Source organism: Arachis hypogaea, chromosome 17, assembly GCF_003086295.3.
Source record: "Arachis hypogaea cultivar Tifrunner chromosome 17, arahy.Tifrunner.gnm2.J5K5, whole genome shotgun sequence".
NCBI classification, from domain to species: domain Eukaryota; kingdom Viridiplantae; phylum Streptophyta; class Magnoliopsida; order Fabales; family Fabaceae; genus Arachis; species Arachis hypogaea.
Window position 1 is genome coordinate 14,294,440 of NC_092052.1, and position 24,489 is coordinate 14,318,928.

Sequence of the window (24,489 nt, forward strand, 5' to 3'; positions counted from 1 at the left end):
AAGTTAATCTCTCCATTATAATTTTTATAAAATTAGAAAATAATTTATTATTTTTTAAAAAATATTAGAAATTAATTTGTATAATTTTTTTTTTAAAATTCGGAAAATAGCTTGTTAAAAAAAATAAGGATAAAATATACTTTTTGTCTCTAACGTTTGCGATTTTTTCAAAAATACCCCTAATATTTAATTTTATAATGTAACACCCTTATTTTTAACACCTCATGATAGTACTAAAAGTTCAGGCGTTACTTACCTCTAATTCTTTAATTTGATACTATATTCATTTACAAAAATATTATTTGTATACCAAAATCAGCCACCAATGTATTTGTGTATAAATACATGTGTGGTTTAATTTATTTTCAATGTGTATTTGTATTCCAACATGTATTTTACTGGTGGTTGATTTTAGTGTACACGACTACACGTAGCATAACTCATTTATTTAATATTGAGTCTTCGTAAATATGAATTGAATCTTTAATTATAAAAGCGAAAATTTAAGACTAAATCAAATACAGAAAATGAAAACACATATATACATATATACATATATACATAAGGCTCCGTAGTTCGATCGCAGCTCCGTGCCAAAACTTCCTGAATCTGTCACTGAAAAAGAAATGATGTAAGGGAGTGAGAACATCATCCTCAAAAGGGTTCTCAATAGAGGGTTTAAAAATTGTTATAAGAGGATATTTAAAAGAAAACTGTTTTTCGATTATGGTGATTATATGCCAATTTCAGCATAGTCACTCATTGTTGGTTTTGAGTATTTATGTGCCAATTTCAGGTGAGGTAATGCTAATTGATCCTCCGTAGTTGATAAACAGAGCCTGTTACTCATAAGTCAAAATCAAACTATGCCCATTTAAAACTGATTTCAATGCTGATTTAGGGCTGGCCAAACGAATGAGACTTGTTCACCAATGAAAAGAAAATAGATAGTGCTAACCCGAAGCACCGTCCCCATACTATCTATCATATATCCAATTGACGACTTTCCTGCTACTCCTAGAAGGAGAAGGACAAAGAACAGAGGAAAGAGACATAGGATAGACGAAAGATGGAGAGAAAGAGTATAATCCATTTTTAACCCCTCGCAACAAGTTCAGTTTGAAACCGAATTCCTTCCTTACTATAGTAGCCATAGTAGTAGCAGTAGGAATAGTCGCCAAATAGACGGAATTAGTCTTAGTGCTGTAGTTGGATTACCTTCCTCACCTTCCCTTTGTCCCTTAACTGCTGACAACAAGCATTCCTGGAGCTAGTAATCTGCCAAAGAATAAAAAGTAGAGGTTGATCGCTGTCTTTATGAGTTCGTGATGAGACGGAAATCTCAATCAAGGGTTCTGAAAGCAACTCTTGAACCCCAGGAGAGGGAACTCAATAGGTAGAGGCTATAGAATCGTTAGACTAGGCCAATTCTACTTCATTTGTTTGCTTCGGTTTACCTTCTTTCAGTGGTAGCTTTTGTGTCTAGCTCGTTCTCTTATTCCCAGCTCGAAAGAAAAATGCTTTAATCTAAGATCCCCCTGAGCCTGCTAACTCAACTCTTCTTTCTTAGCAATGATCTGTTATCAATGAATTTCTTCCTTACCGGAATTCAGAGATAGGACTTAGCCAAGTATTTGACTTCAGCTTAGCTGCTTAGCGAATGCTATATTTAGCCCTTTCCGGCCCGAGTCCGGGTATAGGTAGTAAGTATTGAGACATGTAATTATATTTAGATCGGGCTACATGCTTGTTGACCAAATTTTGTGAAGATCATCTGTTAGCTACGATAAGCCACTATAGGATCGTAGAAAATGTGTTCTCAGTTATTCAAGGAGCGAAAGGGCTCAGCAACACCGACGTGGGCATTCAGTAAAACTAAACCATTTCAAGCGCTCCCATATGCACACCGCATCTTAGGGCTATTTCAATGTAGTATAGTTCTAAAAAAGTAGTTCATTCGCCCCGGATTCCACCCTACTATGGCATAGTCAAACTATCCCTAGTCCGTTTTAATAATTAAGGTAGAAGGCCTTTACCGAGCCTCCAATCTTTGACCCACTCAAGCTCAAGCCAAACGACCATAACAGGAAGAAGGGGCCTTAGGAGCCCTTATACGGATGATAGGGGAGTTTCTTTTTTCAGTCTAACGTTAGTGGAATATATTACGGAAACAGGGGTAGTATTCTAAGAGGATGGCAGCCAGCCCTCACCTCTACATTCATAGCTTGAACCCTAACGGGTCACTTCACTCCCTTTCGAAAGGGATTAACTCAGACTTAGCTATCCATTTCATTTATATGATTAGGACATCGAACTTATAGAGTAAATATATATCTTTACATTTTTTTGTGGTCACAGTAGAATTGAAGCTGAGGAAAGTGAAAGTTCAAGGTTGTATATATAATTATATATAAGCAGACAGCCCCTTTGTTGTCCAGCGTGACAGGGCCCTGCTGTGAAGGAAAAGAATCCGACATCGGTATACCATCTAATCTCTAACTTAACGAGTCAATCTAATGAATTGACAGGCCTTCTTGACTCATTTGCAGGGTTTCCGTATCTATCTTGCTTGCAACCTTAGAGAGCTATTCATTGCTTTCAAGTACTCCCCGAGTATCATGCTAAGATATTCCTTTTCTTGTTCTCGACAGAACCCCTTTGCGAAGGAAGCCCAAGAGAGCAGTAAGGGGCGCTGCCTTCTACTACCATTACCATAGTTGAGGAAAAGTCACTCCTAGCTCGACTCGATGCCAAGTTGAACTCTCATCTCTAGTAAGATGCATGGCTTTGAAAGAAGTCAATCTAGGCTATGATCAGGCGAAATCTACCAACCACGTAGACCCGGCGAGGGTGAGAAAGAAGTCCTGCTGACCTATCTTAAGCAAAGTGAATTGACCTTTACTAAACAAGCTAGGGATTCATGACTAGCTAACTCTATCTATGGTCGAGGTACAAGTAACCTCCTTACCTTACTTAGTCTTTACTTTTGAACTAGATTGAAGGGCTTCTTGGCTTGCTCCCGCAGGTATGAAATCACTTGCTTGCCCGGTGAATCTTTCATAAACAAGCACCAGGCGCTCCCTGAGCCTTAAGCTCCGCACTGCTGACTACTCTCGTTTATCATTCCTAAAAAGGCTGGAGGCTTAGCTACTAGTCCGAAACTCTCACATTATTTTACAAAGAAGGGATGGTCGATGGTTGTTTTGATTTGATTAAGTTTTAATTTAAGAAGGGATGGGAAATTTGTTCGACTTGTAATCGTTCTATGTGTCTCATGTGTTTTGGCTACAGATCTAGTCCCCGAAAATGCCTTTTTAAGTTGGGGTTCAAGCGTAAAACAAGGAAGAAACCTATGTAGTGGGTTCAACTCCCATTATACGCGATGTGGCGAAGATTGCTCGTTATTTCTTTTACCTGCCCGCTTAGTTAATTGATCTCTTGTTTAGCGAATCGGGAATAAAAGGCCAGCCTGGGTCTCTTTTCTAAAAGTGCTTTCTCCCGCCACCTGGCTCGTGAGTCTAATTATGGGGTTCAGGAATAGGGGAAGAGGGAGTCTAAGTCTATTGGTATGGGTCCTAATCGCTCGTAACGATCCTTGCGGATCCCCTCTATCTTTTTCATTCAAACTTGCTAGATTGCTTGCGTCTATGATCGTGTCAAAGGGCAGAGCTTTGTTTTAAGCACTTATTACTGGGAGAGCTAATACGAGTAGTTACGAATCAGATGCTATCAAAAAACGATATTTATCTAGTCTTCCTTCTCTCAGGACATTCTCTTCTTCTTTTACTATGTTATTTGCTTTCACTAGCACCGGTTAGGAGACCAGTAAGAGCAGATTCTATAACAGTAAGAGTTACTTCCACTTGGCTCAATAGCCAGAGATGAAAGTAATAGAAGCTTATTCTTTCACATGAGAGCTACCTATTTTTCTGAATGTCCAGCTTATGATGATTCAATTACAACAGCTGCAACAAAAGTAGAAGGATCAGTCTCCCGATGTACCCAACACATTCGAAACATCTGAGGTAAGGACCCCTTTTTCAGATTTCATGATGAACCCTAGACTGAATCCAACCCTGTCAAGAAGAAAGCCCTTTGTTATGCACTGGTCTCTTCCTAAAATAGCAGGGATATTCCATCGACCCGACTCCTCATTTTGTTTGGCTTTCTGGCTCGGGAGACAAATGCAGCATGTAGTTAGTTCATTCAACGGAGAGGGAAAGCTGAATTCACATGTTTCCAGAGGAATGCATCATGTAATAACTAATAAATATTTCTATTTCACTTCTCCATATCTAAAAGGGAAGAATCGATCGAAATGAATCTGTACGATAAAGACTTTTTAGTCGAATGAGACCCCTCCTCTGGAATAGAAAAAATCCTAAGTGTCTTCTTATGGCTTTGGGGTATCTGAACCCAGTTGGCATTTTTGTTCGGATGCTTGAATCGAACTCATCTGTTTATTCATTCAATTCACAGTCACAAAGAGACAGAAAAGGAAGGGCTTCTATTAGAATCCCCATCTAATTTCTCATAAAAGTAGGACAAAAGAAAAATGGATTTCGCCTTTTTGGATTGATGATTTTCTTGTCCTTACTCCTATGAGAGTGATGGTTCCCTTTCTTTCTTGTACCGAGGTTAAGGGTTCGGTAGAGTCACTTCCACCCCGGAACTAGTCCCGATGGAAGACCATAAGACTTTGACGAACCTTGAGCTCTAAAGCTGTCCAACAGCTCTAACAATGAATGGAGACTTCCAACCTAGATGATGCCCTCCTGTCTAAAAAAGGCTTTGAGCCACTCCCAGGTTAAAGGGATATTACACCTCTTCCCCAGGAACTCTAAATGATTCACCCGGAAAACACATAGTCGATTCTGAGGTTGCTAAATACAGAGCCTGGGAGTTTCAGTCCGCTGATTGGTAGATGGAAGTCTTTTCCTGAGGCCAAGACATATATAGCTAGCTATTTGCTTAGCTAATCGAGGGCTTCACTTCCCTGCTCTGGTTCAAGACTAGCTAGGTATCCTCCTTAATATCGTTACCACACTAGCTTGAATAGTCTCAGAGCTTGGCTACGATTGCCTCGAAGGAATGCAGAGCTGTCTTATAGTAGCCCTTTATGAACCAACAATCAGAAGATAGAAAGAAAGCAAAAGTAGAAAGAAGAGAAGGGATTAATAGATGTTATCCTACTAGCAGTGACTAGAAGGAAGGGAGCCAAGTCACTAACTAGAGGAAAGGTTCACGACTGCTGGGTCGTGTTCGTGAACCAATAGAGAACTCTTAGAATTGACTCCTCGGAAATTACTGAAAGACTAGCCTACGACCCCTCACAGAAAAAAGGGTCTCTGCTTAATGGAATTTATGATAAGTCTTTGGGCGTACTTTGACGAGGAAAATCTTCTTTTTATTCTATAGAAGCACCAATAAAAGATATAAAAATAGAGGGATTCTTAGTCTAGCGCGTAGTATCAAAGAATGAAATTCATAAGCCCCTGTCTTCTTTCTGGAGGCTTATGGTAATCGTCCTTCCACTAGCCCGAAACCGAGTTAGCATCTTTCTGCCCTAAAAAAAGAGTATAGTGCTCGTCTTTTGATAAGAGTATTCCATATTATCTGTTGAAAAGTTTTCAACGTCCACCTTACCTTATTCAACTACGAAAATTTTTTCTGGTTCGCTACTATCCTATCTGAGCCTACAGCTCACGGTTGTATATAGGGAGGAAGCCTTGAACTGGCCAAAAGCAAAAGCTTTCTATTTGAACGGAATTCCACAATTACATTACCTTCGGCTGCACTTCCTTATCTATATTCGTGGGCGGGTGTAGAAACCCCTGATTGAACATGAGCTAGGGACCCAGCTCTTTTCCCCGCGCCACTCCTTGAACATGAGAGTGTTTGGCTAAAAATAGCACGGATTGAATCTTCTTCAAGAAGGAAAAACCTTCTTTTAGTTTGTTTTTAGATGAAGATCTCATTGTGATGTCTCATTCCCTCTTTTCTTTCATTTCACTTTATTGTATGAATTCAACCAATAGAGGAGTGGGATACTCAAAAAGTAGTGGCAGAAATCGAAACAATCGTAGGGGGCGTAGTCGTTGTTCTTAGTTCTCTGTAAGTTGATTGATTCTCATAATTCGTGATCCTGGCTCAGACGAGATAAAGCTAAGGATATACTTCACAAATGCAAGTAGAAGTCGAACAAGATACCTCTAGCAGTATTAATCACTCGTTCATCTGTCGAACCCCTTGGTCTTCCCTCTGTCCCACACATCTATCCAGCTTCGCTCGCTTGGCTCGGTATCCTCCCGGAAGAATACACACTCTCCTTTGTTCGATCTTTGCTGGTATATTTCTAATTAAGACTACTTTGGTACATAAAGAAGTTTTATATAAAAGTGAATAACACCTTAGACTTCTTCTTCCAATCCCTCTCTTATCGAATGAATGAGCAAGTAAGTACATTCATCTTCCCCCTTGACTAAGCATGATTCCCACTATCTACTAAAAGAGCGATTGAGTCGAAACTTCCCCTTTGTATCGATTTTTCCATGTACCTAGGTAGCGAGTGATTAAGATAGCCTGATGAGCTAAGAAGTAAAGAACGTTTTTTATTATCCCCTTTCCATCAAACTTCTACCGAGCGGGAGAGAAAGGTAGAGAGAGTAAATAGTGCTGATAGAGAATAAAAAGCCGTTGAGCGTGTTGGCCACACAAAAATCTCTTTTTTTTATATTATAAATAATTTTTTTGTTGGTGTTAAGTTAATAGGTTACTTGATCGAATGGATAGAACACTTTACTTTAATACCAATCAAAGTACCCGATCCTTTAGCGAGAATCAATAAAATGAGATGGGCGAGCCTTCATTAGCTGACTTGCTCCTTTCTGAGGATCGAAAGGACTTATTCTAGCATGCCCATTCAAGTCCCAGCAAATGCCCGTGCTTCTTTTGGACTTATGCCTTGCCTGTGCTCTATCATTCATTCCCAAAAGCCCATCCAAAGGCAGGCCATGCTATTCAATGCTCGAGAAGAAGGGCTCCTATCCCTCCCGAGGAAGGGCAGTAGCTTGATTACTTGACTGCCTGTTCCAATGTCACCTCGTTCTATCTATCTTTCATCCGTTACCTTGTTCTTCTTGCCACTGGGGCTTCAACCTTTCCATCATTTCCTGCGATCGAGCTAGCTTAACATCCTTATTAAATTGAAGCATGATGTTGCTATTCTGCTCGGCGCATTTCTTAGGGATTTTTCCTTAGTCAAGTAAAGGACCAGGTACTTTAGTACAAAGGTATTACATAGCTCCGTGACCACAGACTGAATCATGGGCTAGGAAGATTACGGTGATTATCGCTCGTCTTATGAATCTTTTTAAAAACCAACTGTTAATCATCTAAAACTTTTTCAAAGAAACAATATTTAATTTTTCAGAAAATTCAAAATTCTTCTTTTCTTATAAGAAAAATCTCAATCAGTTTTCTTTGTAGTTAATGTTTTCGATTAATTCAATTTTGTCCCTAACGTTTTTTATTTGTGTCAAAACTACCCTAGAAGTTTTCAATTTTGTTTCTAATATTTTACATAAAAATGTTAGGGACAAAAGACATACTTTACCCAAAAAAAATGCTCTTATTTCTCTTTTCTTTTTCCCAGATTTTTTATTTTTATTTTTTAAGTCACATAGTGATTTTTATTCACTCTGTTAATCTTTTAACATGTATGGATGTCAATATTCTTCACTGAAAATAATACCTGTTGAAATGGGAATGAAACAAAGTTTTACTAAAACATGTTCAGAAATTCAAGTGAAGATAGCCAGCTCATTTGTTAAAATTGTCGAAATACATAAAATGACTAAATTATCCTTAGGTATAATTACTAATTTAGATTTATTGACTTTCACATCTCATATACATAACTAAACCTAACCCTAAACTACTAGCGCTAGCCTCTAACCCTAATTTGAAACTAAATTTGTGTTAAAACTTAAATTAGCAAAAACTATGATGTGCTAACCGCTAAGTGCTATTTTGTTTTTCACTTTATGATGTCGAATTTTAATTAATTTCTGATTCCAGACATTTGGAAATTTTCATAAAAAGTGAAAAGGCGAAAAATAAAAATGAGACACAATATTCATCCGCAGCCTCCCCCTACTAACATCCTAGTCACAAGTTAGTGAAACTATTTAAAATGTAGTTACATTTTTTAATGTTTACAAATACAATCCTTCGATCTATAAGTAAATATGACTTCAATTTACATAATTGATCTCAGTAAAAAGAGAAAGAAATGTGGGAATTAATAATATTACTGAATCAAAACCTGTACAGCGATCAGATGCCTCATATACGCTTAAGTTCTTCATCATATACAATAATTAATTAATTAATTAGTTAATTAATGATATACCAAACTCAACAGCATAAGTAGTGGCAACTAATCTCATTCTTTTTGCATGGTTGTCGTAATTGTTTCATGCTTTCTTCTATGTTGTTTAGTACCACTGCTTCCTGAGCTATGTCTATGACCATTCCTTTTCAAATCTTGATCTCTAGAGCATCCCTCTCCGTCGGAATCATGCAGGTGCTCCAATGTCCTCACCACCTCATCCATCTTCGGCCGAAACCTCGGCTCGACCGATAGGCATTTGATGGCGAGGTTAGCTAATTTCATCACCTCGCGCAGCGTGTATTGGCCTTCGATTCGAGCATCCATGACTTGGAAGATCCTGCGCTTGCTGCTGAGGTAAGGTTTGGCCCATTCAATCAAGTTCTGCTCCCGGGATGGCCTGTTGTTGTCGAGGGCGCGCTTACCCGACATGATTTCTAGGAGAACAACTCCGAAGCTGTATACATCACTCTTCTTGGTCAAGTGACCTACAAAGAAAGACAAAGTTACAAAAACAAGATTAGTATTTGAAGTTCGAAACTCAGGGTAGTTATTGTTGTAAGAAGAGTTGTCCTTATTAAAAAAGATGCAAAGAATGTCCTAATCAACTTCACTAACTGATAATTTAAGGTAAGTTACATTTTCAAATTATTGAAGGGTACTCACATGCAGTTGTCTTCATATGAAGTTTATAGTTGAGAACCGTTAGAAGATAATTTAGTCAAACTTATCAAATCATCTAACGATATTCATATATCAACTTTATATGGAGACAACTGGATGCGAGTTTTCACCTTGTTGAAGTGATGATAGGTGGTACCAAAAGTCAAAGAGCCTAGGCCATATATATAACACTATATCATACGTGAATGAAATTAAAGTGAACATAACTAACTACATAAGCTAAGAGAGTAAGAGGCATTATGCAAACTTTGTTATTTGTTTGATACCTGTGGCCATGTATTCAGGTGCAGCATAACCGTATGTGCCCATCACCCTTGTAGAGACATGGCTCTTATCACCTGCTGGTCCATCCTTTGCCAAGCCGAAATCAGAAAGTTTCGCATTATAATTCTGTCAAGAACAAAAACAAGTGTCAGAACCGCCGGTAAAGCCAATAAACCGCATTAAGATCAACGAATGAGATTCACTTACCGAATCAAGCAATATATTAGAAGTTTTGAAGTCTCTGAATATCACTTTTGCTTCGTCGCTGTGGAGATATGCCAGACCCTTAGCAGCATCAAGGGCAACCTTTATCCGAATGTTCCAAGGAAGCGGCTCAACATAAGAAGCCCCTGTAGCAAAAGCGATATCAGTGTGATTTCCCCAAATCAATTACATGCATTTTAGATAATGTTCTCTGGTGTCAAAAATCACTTTACTTGAAAGTCAATTTCAACTAAAACCAATTCTACAAAAGCAGAATCAAACACAAGCTTAAGGTACTAAACAATGTCACCTAATCAATAAACTTGAAACTAGCAATGCCAGAAGGAAAATCAATAACTTACTCCTAAATAAGTGATTATCCAAACTACACTTGGTCAAGAACTCATACACCAAAAGCCTTTGATCATCTTCCAAGCAATAACCAACCAGTTTCACAAGATTAGGATGACGCAGCTGCCCCAGGTAATTTATCTCGGTCTACAGCACAAAAAGCATCCCATTAAGCAAATCTAACGTTTTCGATAGATCAAAGCCGCGAAACATTAACAATCAATAAATGATACTCACCAACCATTCACTGTGTCCTTGTCCACCTTCTTGGTTATGCCTCTTCACAGCAATGACCATTCCAGTACCGGGTTTAACCGGTACAAGTGTCTGCTCATCAATCCACCCCTTGAATACAGAACCAAAACCACCTTCTCCTATCACACTATCCGGACGAAAGTTCCTCGTAGCGGTTTTAAGTTCAGCAAAGGTGAAGCTCTTCAAATTCGAGGATTTCAAGATCTCTCCTTCTGACCGAGGAGTCGGAGGAGCAGTGGTCGAGACTTTGCTGCTTAAACCACTCAAACCATCTTCTCTGCTACCATCCTTTGAACTCACACCTGCACATATCAAACAAAAAATGGATCCAAATATTTAGGCCACATATGTATAAGCATTCTAACAAGAAACATTGCTTACAAGGATTTTTTTCTGCCAATTAAACACCACATTGTATTGTTAAAAGAACATGCAAAGGCTCAAACAATTCCAAGGGTTTGAATTGAAGGCAGTGGGAGAATCTTGAATATTTTCCAAAATAAGTAATTAAAATCCTCACAACCCTGTGCCCTAAGTCAATATTATTATAGCTTCATTTATAATCTATCTAAATTTATTCTCGATGTAATTACAACATAACATAACTGATGAACAAGACAAAACTACCACACAAGGACATGATATTCAATCAAAGTAAGTTTCCTAATTCTTTGTGTTATGATTATGATTGTGAGAGAGACTTCAAAATCAATCAATCAAACAAACAAACAAACAAACAAAATCAAAACCCCATAATTCATAACCATAGCCCAAATTCTACTCACACAAAAAAGACACAAGTTGAGGGCATTTAAAACCCAATCCAAAGAAACCTACAAAGCTCAAGAACAAAAGTGTTAAGAGAAGAGAAGAGAAAAGAAGAGTTTTTTTTTTTCAATACATATATATAACACAGCAAAAAGTTACCATGGCGTGGAGGGCTCTCAGCTTTGATCTTTGCACTGAAGCAGCAACCCATGAAAGAATAGTGATTGAAGAACACTCGAAGAGGGATGAACTAGAGAGAGAGAGAGAGAGAGAGAGAGAGAACACAAGTGAAGGAACAAGAAGAGAAGCTAGCTATATCTGAAGTGGGAAAACAAATAAAAAAATGAAAGTAATATCTAGTGAACAACAAAAAGAACAAAAACTAAGTTAAGGTCCGTGAAAAGGGTTAAGAAAATGAATGGAAAAGAATGCAGTGTGAAAGCAACACTATTTTCCACATGAAGGTTTAGCTGTCAGACCCGGATTTAACCAACCCCAAATTCCATTCAATGCAACAACATGCCTTTTTTTTTTTTTTCCTTCCAGTTCCAAAGACTCAACTTTTTTGTAATGGTTATGATGGGATTCTTGGAAAGTTCATAGTTTTGACAAATATGGCATGGAAGGACAAATCCTCAACGGGGTTGACCTGACACATACCATTAACTTTGTTAGATTATGTGCAAGTGGATGGAACTACCCCGCCTCATTCTTTTAATATTTCTTATTCATATTCTTATTTCTATTATTTTTCAACTATGTTGATGTGTTTGGCTAATTTTTTTTATATGAAAGAAGGTGGTATGTAATTTATCATTATAGATAATTGGTGTATTTTTTTATATAAATTAATTTTTTTAATTTTAAATAATAAATTAAACCTTCGAATTTAGAGAAGTAGAGAAATCTGAGGGTCAGATTTGTATATTCAAAAAAATTTAAAATAAAAAAAATTAAATCTAACTCTTAAATTTATATTTTTTAAAAGAAATTTAAAAATTACAAATTTAACTCTTAGATTTGTGATATCAATAAAAAAATTTAAAACACCACAAATCGGATCTCTAGATTTGTGGTATTCATATAAATAAAAAACACACAAATTTTTCACCTTATTAAAAAACATCGCTATCACCTCCATATTAAAAATACAAAGCGTTGATGGGTGCATCAAAATCAGTTATTAAAATTAGTTATTAGTATAATATATATATATATATGAAAATAAATTAAACTATATATATATATATTTATATACAATTATATTAGTGATTAATTTTAGTGTACAAGGAATATTTTTTATTATTTTTTTTATTTTTCTAACAAAGATAAATAGGAGAATATAGACATTAAACTTATGAAGCACCGACACTTTTTTTATTTGTCGTGTTCGCGTATCGGACACATTTCAAATACGACATTCATCGATACTCGTCCGATATATGTGTCTTCTGTGTCCAACTGTGTCTTAATAAAAAATAAAAAAACTTTTTCGGACACACCTAAATACCATCACGTGTCAGCGTGCCGAATCTTATTCATAAGATGTATTCTTGAAATAAGTTTAGAAATAGTATATATTATTAATTACTACAATAAAAGATATTTTAAATACTTTAAATAATTAAAAAAGATATTAAAATAATTAAAAATTAATTTATATTTTAAAATCGATAAAATACCAAAATATCATTATAATTTATCTAAAAATTACTTTATATTTTATATATATATCGAGTCCTTATATCTTATAAGAATTTTAAATTTGTGTATCTGCTTATCCCATATCGTATCGTATCCCGTATCCATATCAATATCCATGCATCATAGCATTGAACACATAATTTTAGGGTTTACAGATATAGTAAAATTATTTATCTCAAATGTTTGGTATTTTTATTTTACACTTTGTTTTTGTTTTATATAAAAATAATTCTTTCTTTTGCAAATAAAAATATTGAACTCTGATTTATTTTTAGAAAAAAATTAATATTATATTATGAAATTATTTATTTTAATATTTAAACTATTTAAAAGATGTAAAAATTTAAATATTAAACTATAGGCTTAAGTTTTTGTATTATTTTTCTTTGCCACTTATTATTTTTGTACTATGTTATAAAAATTTTAAACAATTTAGTTTAAAAAACTGTGCGTCTTTTTTAATTAAATAATTTTCTTGTGACTCTATGAGTCCATCTATCTTATTAGCTTCTTTTCCTTGTTTTCTAAAGGCATTTTTTGGTTTTGTTATTGAAAAAGAATTTCTTTTTTTCTTTTCAAACATAAATTAGACTTGTCCTCTTATTTGTTGCTCTTTTCATAATAAGTTGAATTATTTTTATGACCTAAACATGTACGTCAATTAAAACGCCGATACTTTTATAGTTTTATTATTTTGTTGGGTTCAATATTTGCCTTTGGAATTTTGATTTTTTATTCATTATTATTATTATTATTATTATCCAATCCATGCATGGTTTTCAAGCTTATCCTTCTCTTTTTGCTTGACTGACCACTGTTTGAAAAATGAAAAATTGAAAATGACAACTATACACGGCGACAACCTTTAATCAGTTAATTAATTAGTGCAAACCTTCTTTTCACAGAGATATATAAGAAAAAATACTCGTAAATCGTAATTACTATTTGTTGTCAAAATTTCAAAGCCTTTAAGATGTTGACTAATATTAATCAGCAATATAATATAATATTTAAGTCAATAACACATGTTTGTTCGTGTTCTAATTAGGGTGTCCAAAATGGCATTTTACGTGAGATTGGACCATTATTCATTAAATATATACACATTTTTTTAATACATGTTGATCACATATGTTAGTTGTGTTAATTAGTTCTAGAAGTTGGATTATATTGAGAGCCTGGTGATGATACTCAAGCTAATATAATCATCGGATTATAATTACATCAATCAGAAATTTAGATCAAATATATAAAGTTAGATATTAATTACTATATGTAGTCAAGATGAATAAATATTTTTATAATAATCAATTCTTCAGACAAATTATTTTCAATTATTATTAATTATCACCAAAATATATAATTAAAATAAAAAATACATATTTATTTCTTCATAAATTTACAAAATTAAAATAACAGAATAAGCTAAGCTATGTGCGTGTTATTTGCGGTTATTTCTTTTAAATCAAAGATTCAATTTGTGTCTCATACAAGAAAATAATTAATTAAAAATGATAATATAAAATTTAATTACGTTCATCTTCTTTCAGATTAAGTGATATTATACGTAATATTTTGGATAAAACACACTAATAAATTATTTCAGTCTATCAAAATTACGCTAATATCATATTTAATTTTCGTTATATGCATGTTGTGAATAATTGGACAATTTACTATATATTATAATGTAGCCTCCAATATTACCAGAATGTATAAAATAAAAAACGGATATCAAAATGCATTTTTTTCATAATCTATGTAAACCGCGACAGGGGTGTCGCAGTTTACAAATGCACGTAATCTGTTACAGGGGTATCGCGGATTACATTAAAAAAATATCACATAATCCGCTGTAAGGGTGTCGCGATTTATATGTGTTTTGGGTTTCGTGCATAAACCGCTACAGGGGTGTCGCGGTTTATGCTTTAGTGTAGACTTACTTCATTTTTCATGGAGGATGAGATTCTGGTTGAAAGTTTGGCTTGCAATTTTTATGTATGGCGCAACATAGGTTCCTGCTTGGGTTTAATTGACATTAGTCTGTTGGACTCATAGACTTACCAACAAAATTAGACGACGTTAACTCAAAAGAATGACAACTACACAGAGAATCGTAACAGTAACAACGTCACCGTAAAACGAACAGCAAGTACAACTTTACTTAACAGTAAGTACAACTAAAACAAAACAAGAACACAAATAAGGAAAGAAAAATATAAGCTAATCATGACGACCTAATGACACCTATGCCTCGGCACTGGGGGCGGATCCTCGCTGAGGGCAAGTCCTGCGAGTGTGTCCTGCCTGTCTGCATAGCCCACATCGCTTCGGCCGACTAGTATCGACCTCATCCATGGTGTTACGGATTCTTGTTGACCTCGGTCGCCCTTTTCTGGTACGTCTCATGTTAGGATCAGAGACGATAGTAGGACCGGCGTACGGTGGCCACAGACCCTTTGGAATAGGGGGTAAAAATCCCATCTGGTATACGCTGAACACCTTACTCATGGTATAAACCTCATGGACGTACGTAGCCCAGTCTAACCGGAACTGAGCACAGCATGCAATCGCATGGCAGCACGGGTAATGGAGAGCTTGAAAGTACCTGCAATCACAAGTGCGATCTCTGAAGGAAACCCGACACGTCCCAAGCGAGAAGTTACCAGTAGGAGTCGTCTCAACCACGGTATACTCAGACTGATGTCTGTCGAATAGAGTAACCGTGAAGCACCTCGCATCTTTCAGGTTGCGCTCTATCACCTTCACCAGCGCCTGGCAAAACTGTTGGCCTGATCCTAAAGTATAAATCGCGACACCCCTGTAACGGTTTATGCACGAAACCCAAAATACACATAAACTGCGACACCCCTACCGCGGATTATGTGATGTTTTTTCCAACGTAATCCGTGACACCTCTGTAGTGGATTACGTGCATTTGTAAATCGTGACACCCCTGTCGCAGTTTACATAGATTATGGAAAAAATGCATTTTGGTATCCATTTACCATTTTATGCATTCTAGTAATATTGGAGGCTACATTATCTATTATAGTAAATTGCCCTGAATAATTCTATATAAATCGAAATAATTGAATTCGATTTACACTTTTTCAATGTAAATTGAATCAACTGATGTCGATTTAGAAATATACGTGGTAAATCGAATGAATTATATTCGATTTAGTGTTAGGAGCAATTCATATTCAATGTAAATCGATACAACTAAATTCGATTTAATGAATATGTAGCTTTCTTAGTAAATCAATTCTAATTGATTCGATTTATTACTGAACAGCACATATATAGTAATTTGTACATATTATTGATATTTACTATTTTAAAGTTAATTTTCAGTAAGAAAATACCCTGAATTCAAATAAAACATCAAAAAATCAAAATGAATAAGAATAAAAATTAAATGTTTGTGTTTTAGTTCAAATTACAAAAAAATCTAAATTTTTATAAATTTCTGAATTTAAAACGGAATAATAAACGATTTTTAAAAATCATCCTTTAACTCGTTAGCATTTAAAGAATCATTACCGGGACGTTTGATGTTAAAAAAGTTAATATAAAGTATAACCCTCAAAGTTGCATAGGGGTTAAAACTTAAATTTTTTTCAAAGTCAGAAGTAACAGATAGTTATACATTAAAAATAACTAACTGTATTTGTACAATATATAATTTAAAAAATAAATTCAAGTTTTATTTCAATACCACCTTAGAAGGCTATACTTTATATTAACTTTTTTAACATTAAAAATCTCAAAAATAATTCTTTATATGCTAATAAGTTAAAGGATAATCTTTAATGAATTTTTAAACGTTATTTATTGTTTCATTTTAAATCTATTAGTTTATAAAAATATAGATTTTTTGAAATTTGAACTAAAATATAAATTAGATTTTTATTCTTAATCGTTTTAATTTTTTTAATATTTTATTTGAATTTAAATAAAGATATTTTTTATTGACATTTATATAAATCAAATCTAATACATAGATATATAAATATATGTATATAAGTTGTTTTAATATTAAAGGCCATTTAATTTGTTTACGTGATTTACCTTAATATTTTTATCAAGAGTAAAAGACATATCGGTCCCTGACCTTTTTAAAATTGGACATTTTCATCCTTTAACATTTGAAAATACTTTTAAGCCCCTCACCTTGTAAAATCTGGGACAATTGAACCCCTCCGTTGATTTGGGTTGAAAAAGGTCACCGGAGAAGGCTGATGTGGCAGGGAGAGTGTGACCTATCCGTTTAGGTTGCTGAGCTGGAGGGGATACTAAAAGTCGAAGGACAAATCGATCCCTCACCCACAAAACGACGTCGTCTCCTTCCCTGAGCCCTATTTGATCGAAAACTTTGGAGAAAGACATGGGTGTTGATGCTGCGATCGTCCATGATGAGTGAAGGGAGCTCTTCATGCACAAGACCTGGAGGGGGATCTTCATGGGCTGTGCCAGGAGGATGTGAGCGAGTTGCGATTGCGCCCAAGTGCTACTGTGGCGTCTACGCCATTATGTACAAGTCAAGAACGACTAGTAACCCTAATAGAGTGTTTCTTGGGTGTCCACTGTTCAAGGTAAGTGAGCGATTTTTACAGAAGTTGGCTTATAGTGTGCTGGGTGTTAATGGGTGATTCACTGCAATTTTGTTCCAGGCTAAAGAACCGTATTGCCGGTACTTTATCTGGCTGGATGAACATCTGAAAAAAATTAGGGCTGTCGAGTTTGAAGCCTTGGGTGCGGTGGATGAAGCTGATAGAGTAACCATTGAAGAACAGCTGCTTCAAAATAAGGATATTGAGAAAAAAGTAGAAGAGTTGGAGAGGAAGCTGTTGTCTATTGAAAGCCAAAAAAAATTGAGTTTGTGGCATATAATTGTGATTGGTGTAGTAGTTGTTGTTGTTGTTGTATGTATGTTTAGGGTGAAAAAATGATTGATGTTCATGGAATTGGTTGTAATGGTTGATGTAAAAATGGTTGATGTACATGGAATTGATGTAAAACTGATTGATGTACATGGAATTTGTTGTGGTTGCTGTATGTATGTTTTTTTGGAATTTCTTGTTGCTGTATGCATATAATTTAGAACATTCAGACATTATTCCAAGCATTAAACAAGATAGTAACTCTGGATATATTTAAAGCAAAACGTTAGAATGACATTGTATTTGATTTAATCCAAAACATAGCTAAACAGCATGAGTTAACTCCAAAATATGATAATTTCTGGTTGGCATGTAAACAAGTTTGCCAAGATTACTTTGCTAATAAGCATTGTCTAATGTCAAGCTAATAACTAGCCAAAAAAAAAAAAAACACAGAAATCATGCTGCTTTGTTCACTTCTTCTGAGGCTTGAGAATTCTCTTTGTGGCACTGGTAGCTGCTTTCATGGTCTCCTTCGAGGGTCTCCTGCTGGTTGGAGTTTTGTGTGTGTGTGGTGTTGGATTTGGTGGTGGATTTGCACTTGTTGGTGGTCGAACAATTGGTTGCTTGGGTCTGAAAGTATGTGCAGCAGCATTGGAGTCTGGTTGGTCCATTCTTGGCAGCTGGGATGGAGGTCTGAATGGAGTCTGTGCTGGAGCTGAAGGTTGGGCCATAAATAGTGCAGGAACTGGTGCAGACCCAGCTGCCTCCCCAGCACTAGGTTCACCCAATGTTTCACCCTGTGATTGATTTTGATCCTATGTAAGAAAGACACAGCAATGTAACCAAATGGGGTAATTAATGCTTAAGCAGTATCAATTTTGTAATACTAACTAATAATAAGAAGCATAAAATGGTGGGGCTGATTAGTGCTTAACCAAATGAGGTCTAAAGCATTTTTGGGTGCCGGCTTACCTCTGGTTGAGGGGCTGATTGTGAAAGGGGAAGCAGCACCAGAGCTTGTGAGTTGTCAACTGTCTTCTTGGGTTTTTTCTTCTTTAGTTTCCAGTTCGGGTTGCTTGGAGCTCCTTTACAAGTTTTATAATTATGCCCTTTCTCGCTGCACTTGCTACATGTAACCTGGAAGCTTCTTTTCAGCTTTTCTCCTTGAATATGAGCCTCAGCAGGGTCCTTGTTGCGGTTGTGCACCTTTGGCCGCCCAATAGGCCGTTTGATAGGTGGCGGGACAGGCCTCAGTTGCTCAGTTGTGGTCCAGAATTCTTCACTAGGAACGGGCTTGATGCAATGTGCATATGTCTTGTGAATTGACTCCATACACAACCATGGATGCACGTAATCCTCAACCTGGTCATGCCTCTTTCTGATAGCAGCAATAGCATGTATGCACGGCATGCCTGCATAAGCAGCAAAAGTTACATGTAAACCAGCATAATTTTACATACGACTAAAACATATTAGTTGGGTTTAAACTCTTTACCAGTCAATTGCCATGTGTTGCATGAGCAGGTGTGCTTGATTAGATCCACGTCCACTTTCGTCTTCTTTCTGGTTACCTCAAACCTTTTTCTTTCATTGTCCCCCACCCACTCAGCTATCCACCTACTACTTGGTTTTATCTTCATCTGCAACCTTTTCTCTTGAACTGGTGCTAACTTACCCCTATGGTGTTCTAACAATCTAATGTGCTTGGTCATCCTTCTCATTAAGTAGCACCTAATCTCCTCACACATTGTCAAAACAGGTTTTACTGTGTATTTTACTACCTTTGCATTGAACACTTCACACATATTATTAATCAGGTTATCCACCTTGGGTCCATGACTAAAATAGGTTTTAACCCAGGTGGTAGGTTCAAATTTCATCAAATATTCCCATGCTGCATTGTTAACCCCATTCAGTCTATCCATTTTCTCCTTGAATTCTGCTTCAGTTGTACACCTAGCACACTCCCACACAATGTCTCTAATGTGCATGTCTTTGAACCTATTAATAAAGTTCTTCCATATATGCATGACACAGTTTCTATGATGTGCCCTTGGCATTACCTCTTTTAAGGCTGGCAGCAGGTCCTACTCATTTCCACCAACAAATAAATAGCATTATAGGCTACCCTAACAAACTCTACAACTAAGCACATTATAAGCTAAGTCAATAAACACCAAAAAATAAACAGCAAATAGGCTAACTCAATAAACACCAACATCTAGACATGTTATATGCTAATTCAATAAACAACAAGATATAAACAGATTATAGGCTATTTTCCTAAACATCAACAACTAAGCATATTATAGACTAATTCTATCAACACCAACAACTAAACACATAAAAGAAAGTAAGATTGTTACCTTTTGCTGGTCGGACATAAAGTTCCAACCGAATTGGGAGGCATCACCCAGGTCTTCCTGAAGTAGTGTCAGGAACCATTTCCATGACTCCTTCGTCTCAGATCTTGCAACAGCAAATGCCACAACATAGAACTGATTGTTGGCATCCTGTGCCACTGCTGATAGTAACTGGCCTCCATGGTATGTCTTAAGAAAGGCCCCGTCTAGATGGATGAAAGGCCTACATCCACTCTTGAAGCCTTGCTTACAGCCCTCGAAGCATATGTATATCTTGTCAAAGACAGGAAGGGACTGAGGGATAGGCTTCACATCAATTCTTGCTGTTGACCCAGGATTACTCTTGAGAATCTCCATCCCATACTCCCTGAGCTTTCCATACTGTTCTTTTTCGTTTCCCACTAGCCTTTCCTTGGCTTCCTTTACTGCCCTATATACCATCTTCGGATGCACAACTAAGTTAAACTCTTCTCTGAGAAAATCAGTTGCCTCATTAGTTGTCATATGAGGTTGACTTTCCATTCGCTTTTCCATCTTCTTACTGATCCAGTGTTGATCAGCAGCATTACTACCCAGATCTCTTGCACATGTGTGCTCAGCCTTGTAAGTCTTAACCTGGAAGCATAGCAGTGTCTTGTTGTAAGATAGATGTGCCAGCCATGGACAATTTTCACCTCTGCATGCAACTCTCACCCTTTCCTTATCATTCTTTATCCACAACAATTCTCTCCCCTCAGCTATGAACATATCTTTCACAACCTCTTTGAAGCCATCTATGGTTGCAAACTTGGTATCCACCTCAAATCTCCCCTCTCCAAATCCATAGTCTTCATTAAACACTGAAAATTCATGTTTGTCTCCCTCATCCTCTGAGGATTTACTGGTGTGTGAAGGTCCTCAGATGCATACTCATAAATCGGGTCATCATCATCTGATTCCTCCTCATTCACATAGAGCCCTATTGGAGGCCTGTCATTGGGCTGCACAGATGGAACATCTTCTTCAGCATGCACAGCAGCACCAGTTTTTTGGGGCTTGTGATGAGGAACACTTCCTTTGGGCTTGGCAGCTGGCATGGTACCTTTGCCACTAGGCACACCTGCAGTCTTTCTCCCAGCACCTCTCTTGTTCCCACTTGACTCTGTCCCTGGCCCTTCCTTGACAGTGACCCTTCTTCTTGGCATCACTTTCTCCTTTCCTTTCACAGTGCTTCTTTTCTTCATAAGATCATTCTCCTCATCACAGCTAGAGGAGTCATCATCAGAACCAGTTTCAGTGCCATTCGGAGTAGGTTCATACAACTCGTCCTCCCCACTACCATTCCCATCCCCTGCTGTCGATGGTGATGACTGAAGCTCCCGCATGATACTGTCCACATCAACTGCCTCATCAAATTCTTCCGGCCCCTGTTCTGCAGCAGCTTCTTCTTCCACAATCTGTGGCTCATCAACAGGGTGATCGAAGTAAATATAGAACTCGTTGATATTTGAATTCCTCAATTTGTTCTCTCGCATTTCATTGATTCCAGCATCCCCTCTCAGTATGTGCAATCCAGACTCAAGATCATTACTGGTTGGGTCATACCAATAGACTACCCTGTATGTTGCGTAGCCCAGACCTTTGAATAGTGTAACCAAATCTCCAAAATTCACAAAGTCCAAATCCATCTCTGAAAATTTTTCAACCTTCCCACCAATATACTCAAGAGTGCCACTGGGTCCTCTACCAAAATGACCTCCATGGTAAAAAACAAGTACGGCATATATATCAACCATCTGCATTACGCATAGATATAGCAATCACACATTAAACCCTAGATCAACTGCCTGAGAATTTGAAATCAGTTAAATCCCTATAGAATTTTTTCCAGTCTTCTCCCCGAAACAGAGCAAGCGATCATCACTAACCCCAACCCCATGCATTATATTCTACCAAATACTTAAACAAGAACGAACAGTGTGATTCGACTAATACCCTTACCTCTGTAGCAGAAGGCAGCTTCTTGCAAGACGAAGCCTGTCAAATCCTTCGCCACCCGCAACGCCCACTGAGCACACAAGACCTTCTCAACGAGTTGATGACGTTCTTTTTTTTTTGAGGGAGAAAGAAACTGTTTGTCTTCAGGTAGGGTTTTCAGTAATTACAGGCGTGGCTTCTGGGTGTTATGGGAATAACATTATGTGAAATGGGCTCAGGGAAGGGGACGACGTTGTTTTGTGGGTGAGGGATCGATTTGTCCTTCGACTTTTAGTATCCCCTCCAGCTCAGCAACCTAAACGGACAGGTCACACTCTCCTCTGCCACATCAGCCTTCTCCGATGACCTTTTTCAATCCAAATCAACGGAGGGGTTCAATTGTCCCAGATTTTACAAGGTGAGGAGCTTAAAGGTATTTTCAAATGTTAAGGGACGAAAATGTCCAATTTTAAAAAGGTCAGAGACCGATATGTCTTTTACTCTTTTATCAATTATACCTACATTGATCTCTTGTCTGACAAAATATATGTTGTCCAATGTCATGAAAACTTTAAAATGAGATCAATGTAGTATACAATTAAATGAATAAGCTCAATATCTCATTTTAAAAAATAGATCATATATTATCAAATAAGATATTTTACAAATGAAAAAAAATGACATAATATTATTCAATATCACAAAACTGATCCCAGTGTAATTTTCTTACAATAATGTCTAATAGGTGGAGTGATGAACTGTCCAAGACACAATAATTATGTAATTGACTCTCACAATAATATATTTAAAATTTTAATTATATATTGTATAAATATAATTAGTCATTTTAATATACATTTCAATAATTAAAATTTTAAATATATTATTTTTCAAATTATAAATTGTTTAAATATATAGTTAATCGTATTATAATGTATAACTATCTGTTATTTCTGACTTTGAAAAAAATTAAGTTTTAAGTCCTATGTCATCTTAAAGGACTATACTTTATATTAATTTTTTCAACATCAAAAGTTTCATTAATGATTCTTTAAATGCTAATAAGTCAAAGGATGATTTTTTATGAATTTTTAGAAATCGTTTATTATTCTGTTTTAAATTCATAAGTTTATAAAAATGTAAATTTTTTAGAATTTGAACTAGAACACAAAAATTGGATATCTATTCTTATTCATTTTTATTTTTTTATATTTTATTTGAATCCAAATGGGGTATTTTCTTATTGACCTTTATGTTTTAAAGTTAATAACTTAAAAGTAGTAAATGTCAATAATTTGTACTAGTGTTAAATCGAATTAACTTGATTCAATTTACTATATATGGGTTGTTCAGTAGTAAATCGAATTAGGTCAATTCGATTTATTAGTATCCACCATATTCCATGTAAATCAAATTAGGTCAATTTGATTTATTACGGAAAGGACTAATTCGAATTAGCAGGTCATTTCGATTTATATAGATATGTGTATGGGACTTTGACGTAATAATTTTTGTTTTGGAAAATTCATGTAATTTTGAAATGTCTTTGGTTTAGGTATGTATTTTACCCAACAAAAAAAGGGTAATACTAGGTAGACAAAAAAAAACAGCCAGAATTTGCTTTATTTAGTATTCATTAATTATCGCAACATTTAATGAATGCTAAATAAGACAAGTTATGGCTGTTTTTGGCTGATTTTCTTTGGTTACCAAACATTTCTGAAAAAAATATTAGTATTCCGATCCTTAATTATGAGATAATAGACGGTTGGGTAAAGTATTATTTTGTTTAAGCGAATTTAATGTTGTCTCACCATTAAATTTGACACAAATAATTTGCATTAAAGAGTCAATAGCATTTGATTTTAGTACGTAAGTAAAATCTATCTATTAAGATCACTAATATAAAAGTTTTTTTTAATTTTAAAGTATTGATGATTAATTATTAATATTTGGAGTTTTGTATAAAAAAATTAAGGAGAAGAAGTGTTACAAGAAGGTTTTAGTTATAATTTTCTAACACAAAAAAGATATAACTTAATTAGTGTTCGGTAGGTCGGTTACCGGACGGTTCGGGTTGAAATCCTCGGAGATGGTAGGGGCTCGTCAGGTCGTGGACTACCGGCCAAGGGTGTGCGAGGTCCCGAGTACTTCGTGTAAAAAGGGGGGTGCCACCTGCAAAGATACTCTGACGCTCTTGTCAGTAATGTGCAGGCGAAAGGGGGTGATGCGATATGTTACGTACCTTGGGGGAAGAGTAAATCTTCCCCTTATATACTGTCAGAGGTGGGCCCAATGAGGGCGGGCCTACTTTCTTAGGGACGTTATCTCACTGCCATGCGTGAGCTGTCCGGGACGCGTGTCCGGGTCGGTAGCGGGACGCGTGTCCGGGTCGGATGGCGCTCGGGTCGGACTGAACCGTAGAGGGTTTGGCCCAGGCCGTAACAGTGCCCCCACGCGCCAATGATAGTCGTGGGAGCTATCAACGGCGTGTTGCTTCTCGCTTCGTTCATACTCGTTTGGTCGGCCGCTCGTGGAAGGGACATACCCCCTGCGCGCGTGTCTCTTGGTTGCTAAAGCAACCGTTTATCGCTTCGTTCTTTGCGCTGAGCATTAAATGCTCATAATGGGTTGCAAAAAACCCTGCGTGTAAGTACTA

The 24,489-nt window shown here is 36.4% G+C and overlaps 2 protein-coding genes across 2 annotated transcripts; both read right to left on the bottom strand.

The window, feature by feature from the left end:
• Positions 1–8,294: 8,294 nt before the first annotated feature.
• On the bottom strand, positions 8,295–11,600 carry LOC112764927 (receptor-like cytoplasmic kinase 176). Its single transcript, XM_025810768.3, has 6 exons — positions 11,078–11,600; positions 10,133–10,452; positions 9,907–10,042; positions 9,548–9,690; positions 9,343–9,466; positions 8,295–8,880 (listed from the first exon to the last, which is right to left on the bottom strand). Exons 1-6 carry the CDS (start codon positions 11,127–11,129, stop codon positions 8,447–8,449), a joined length of 1,209 nt encoding a protein of 402 aa, XP_025666553.1. The 5' UTR covers positions 11,130–11,600; the 3' UTR covers positions 8,295–8,446.
• A 6,381-nt stretch (positions 11,601–17,981) lies between these two features.
• LOC112762865 (uncharacterized) lies at positions 17,982–20,621 on the bottom strand. The gene is made up of 4 exons (XM_025808686.1): positions 19,878–20,621; positions 19,007–19,598; positions 18,484–18,923; positions 17,982–18,326 (listed from the first exon to the last, which is right to left on the bottom strand). The coding sequence occupies exons 1-4, from the start codon at positions 20,619–20,621 to the stop codon at positions 17,982–17,984; spliced, it is 2,121 nt and encodes a 706-aa protein (XP_025664471.1).
• Positions 20,622–24,489: the final 3,868 nt, after the last annotated feature.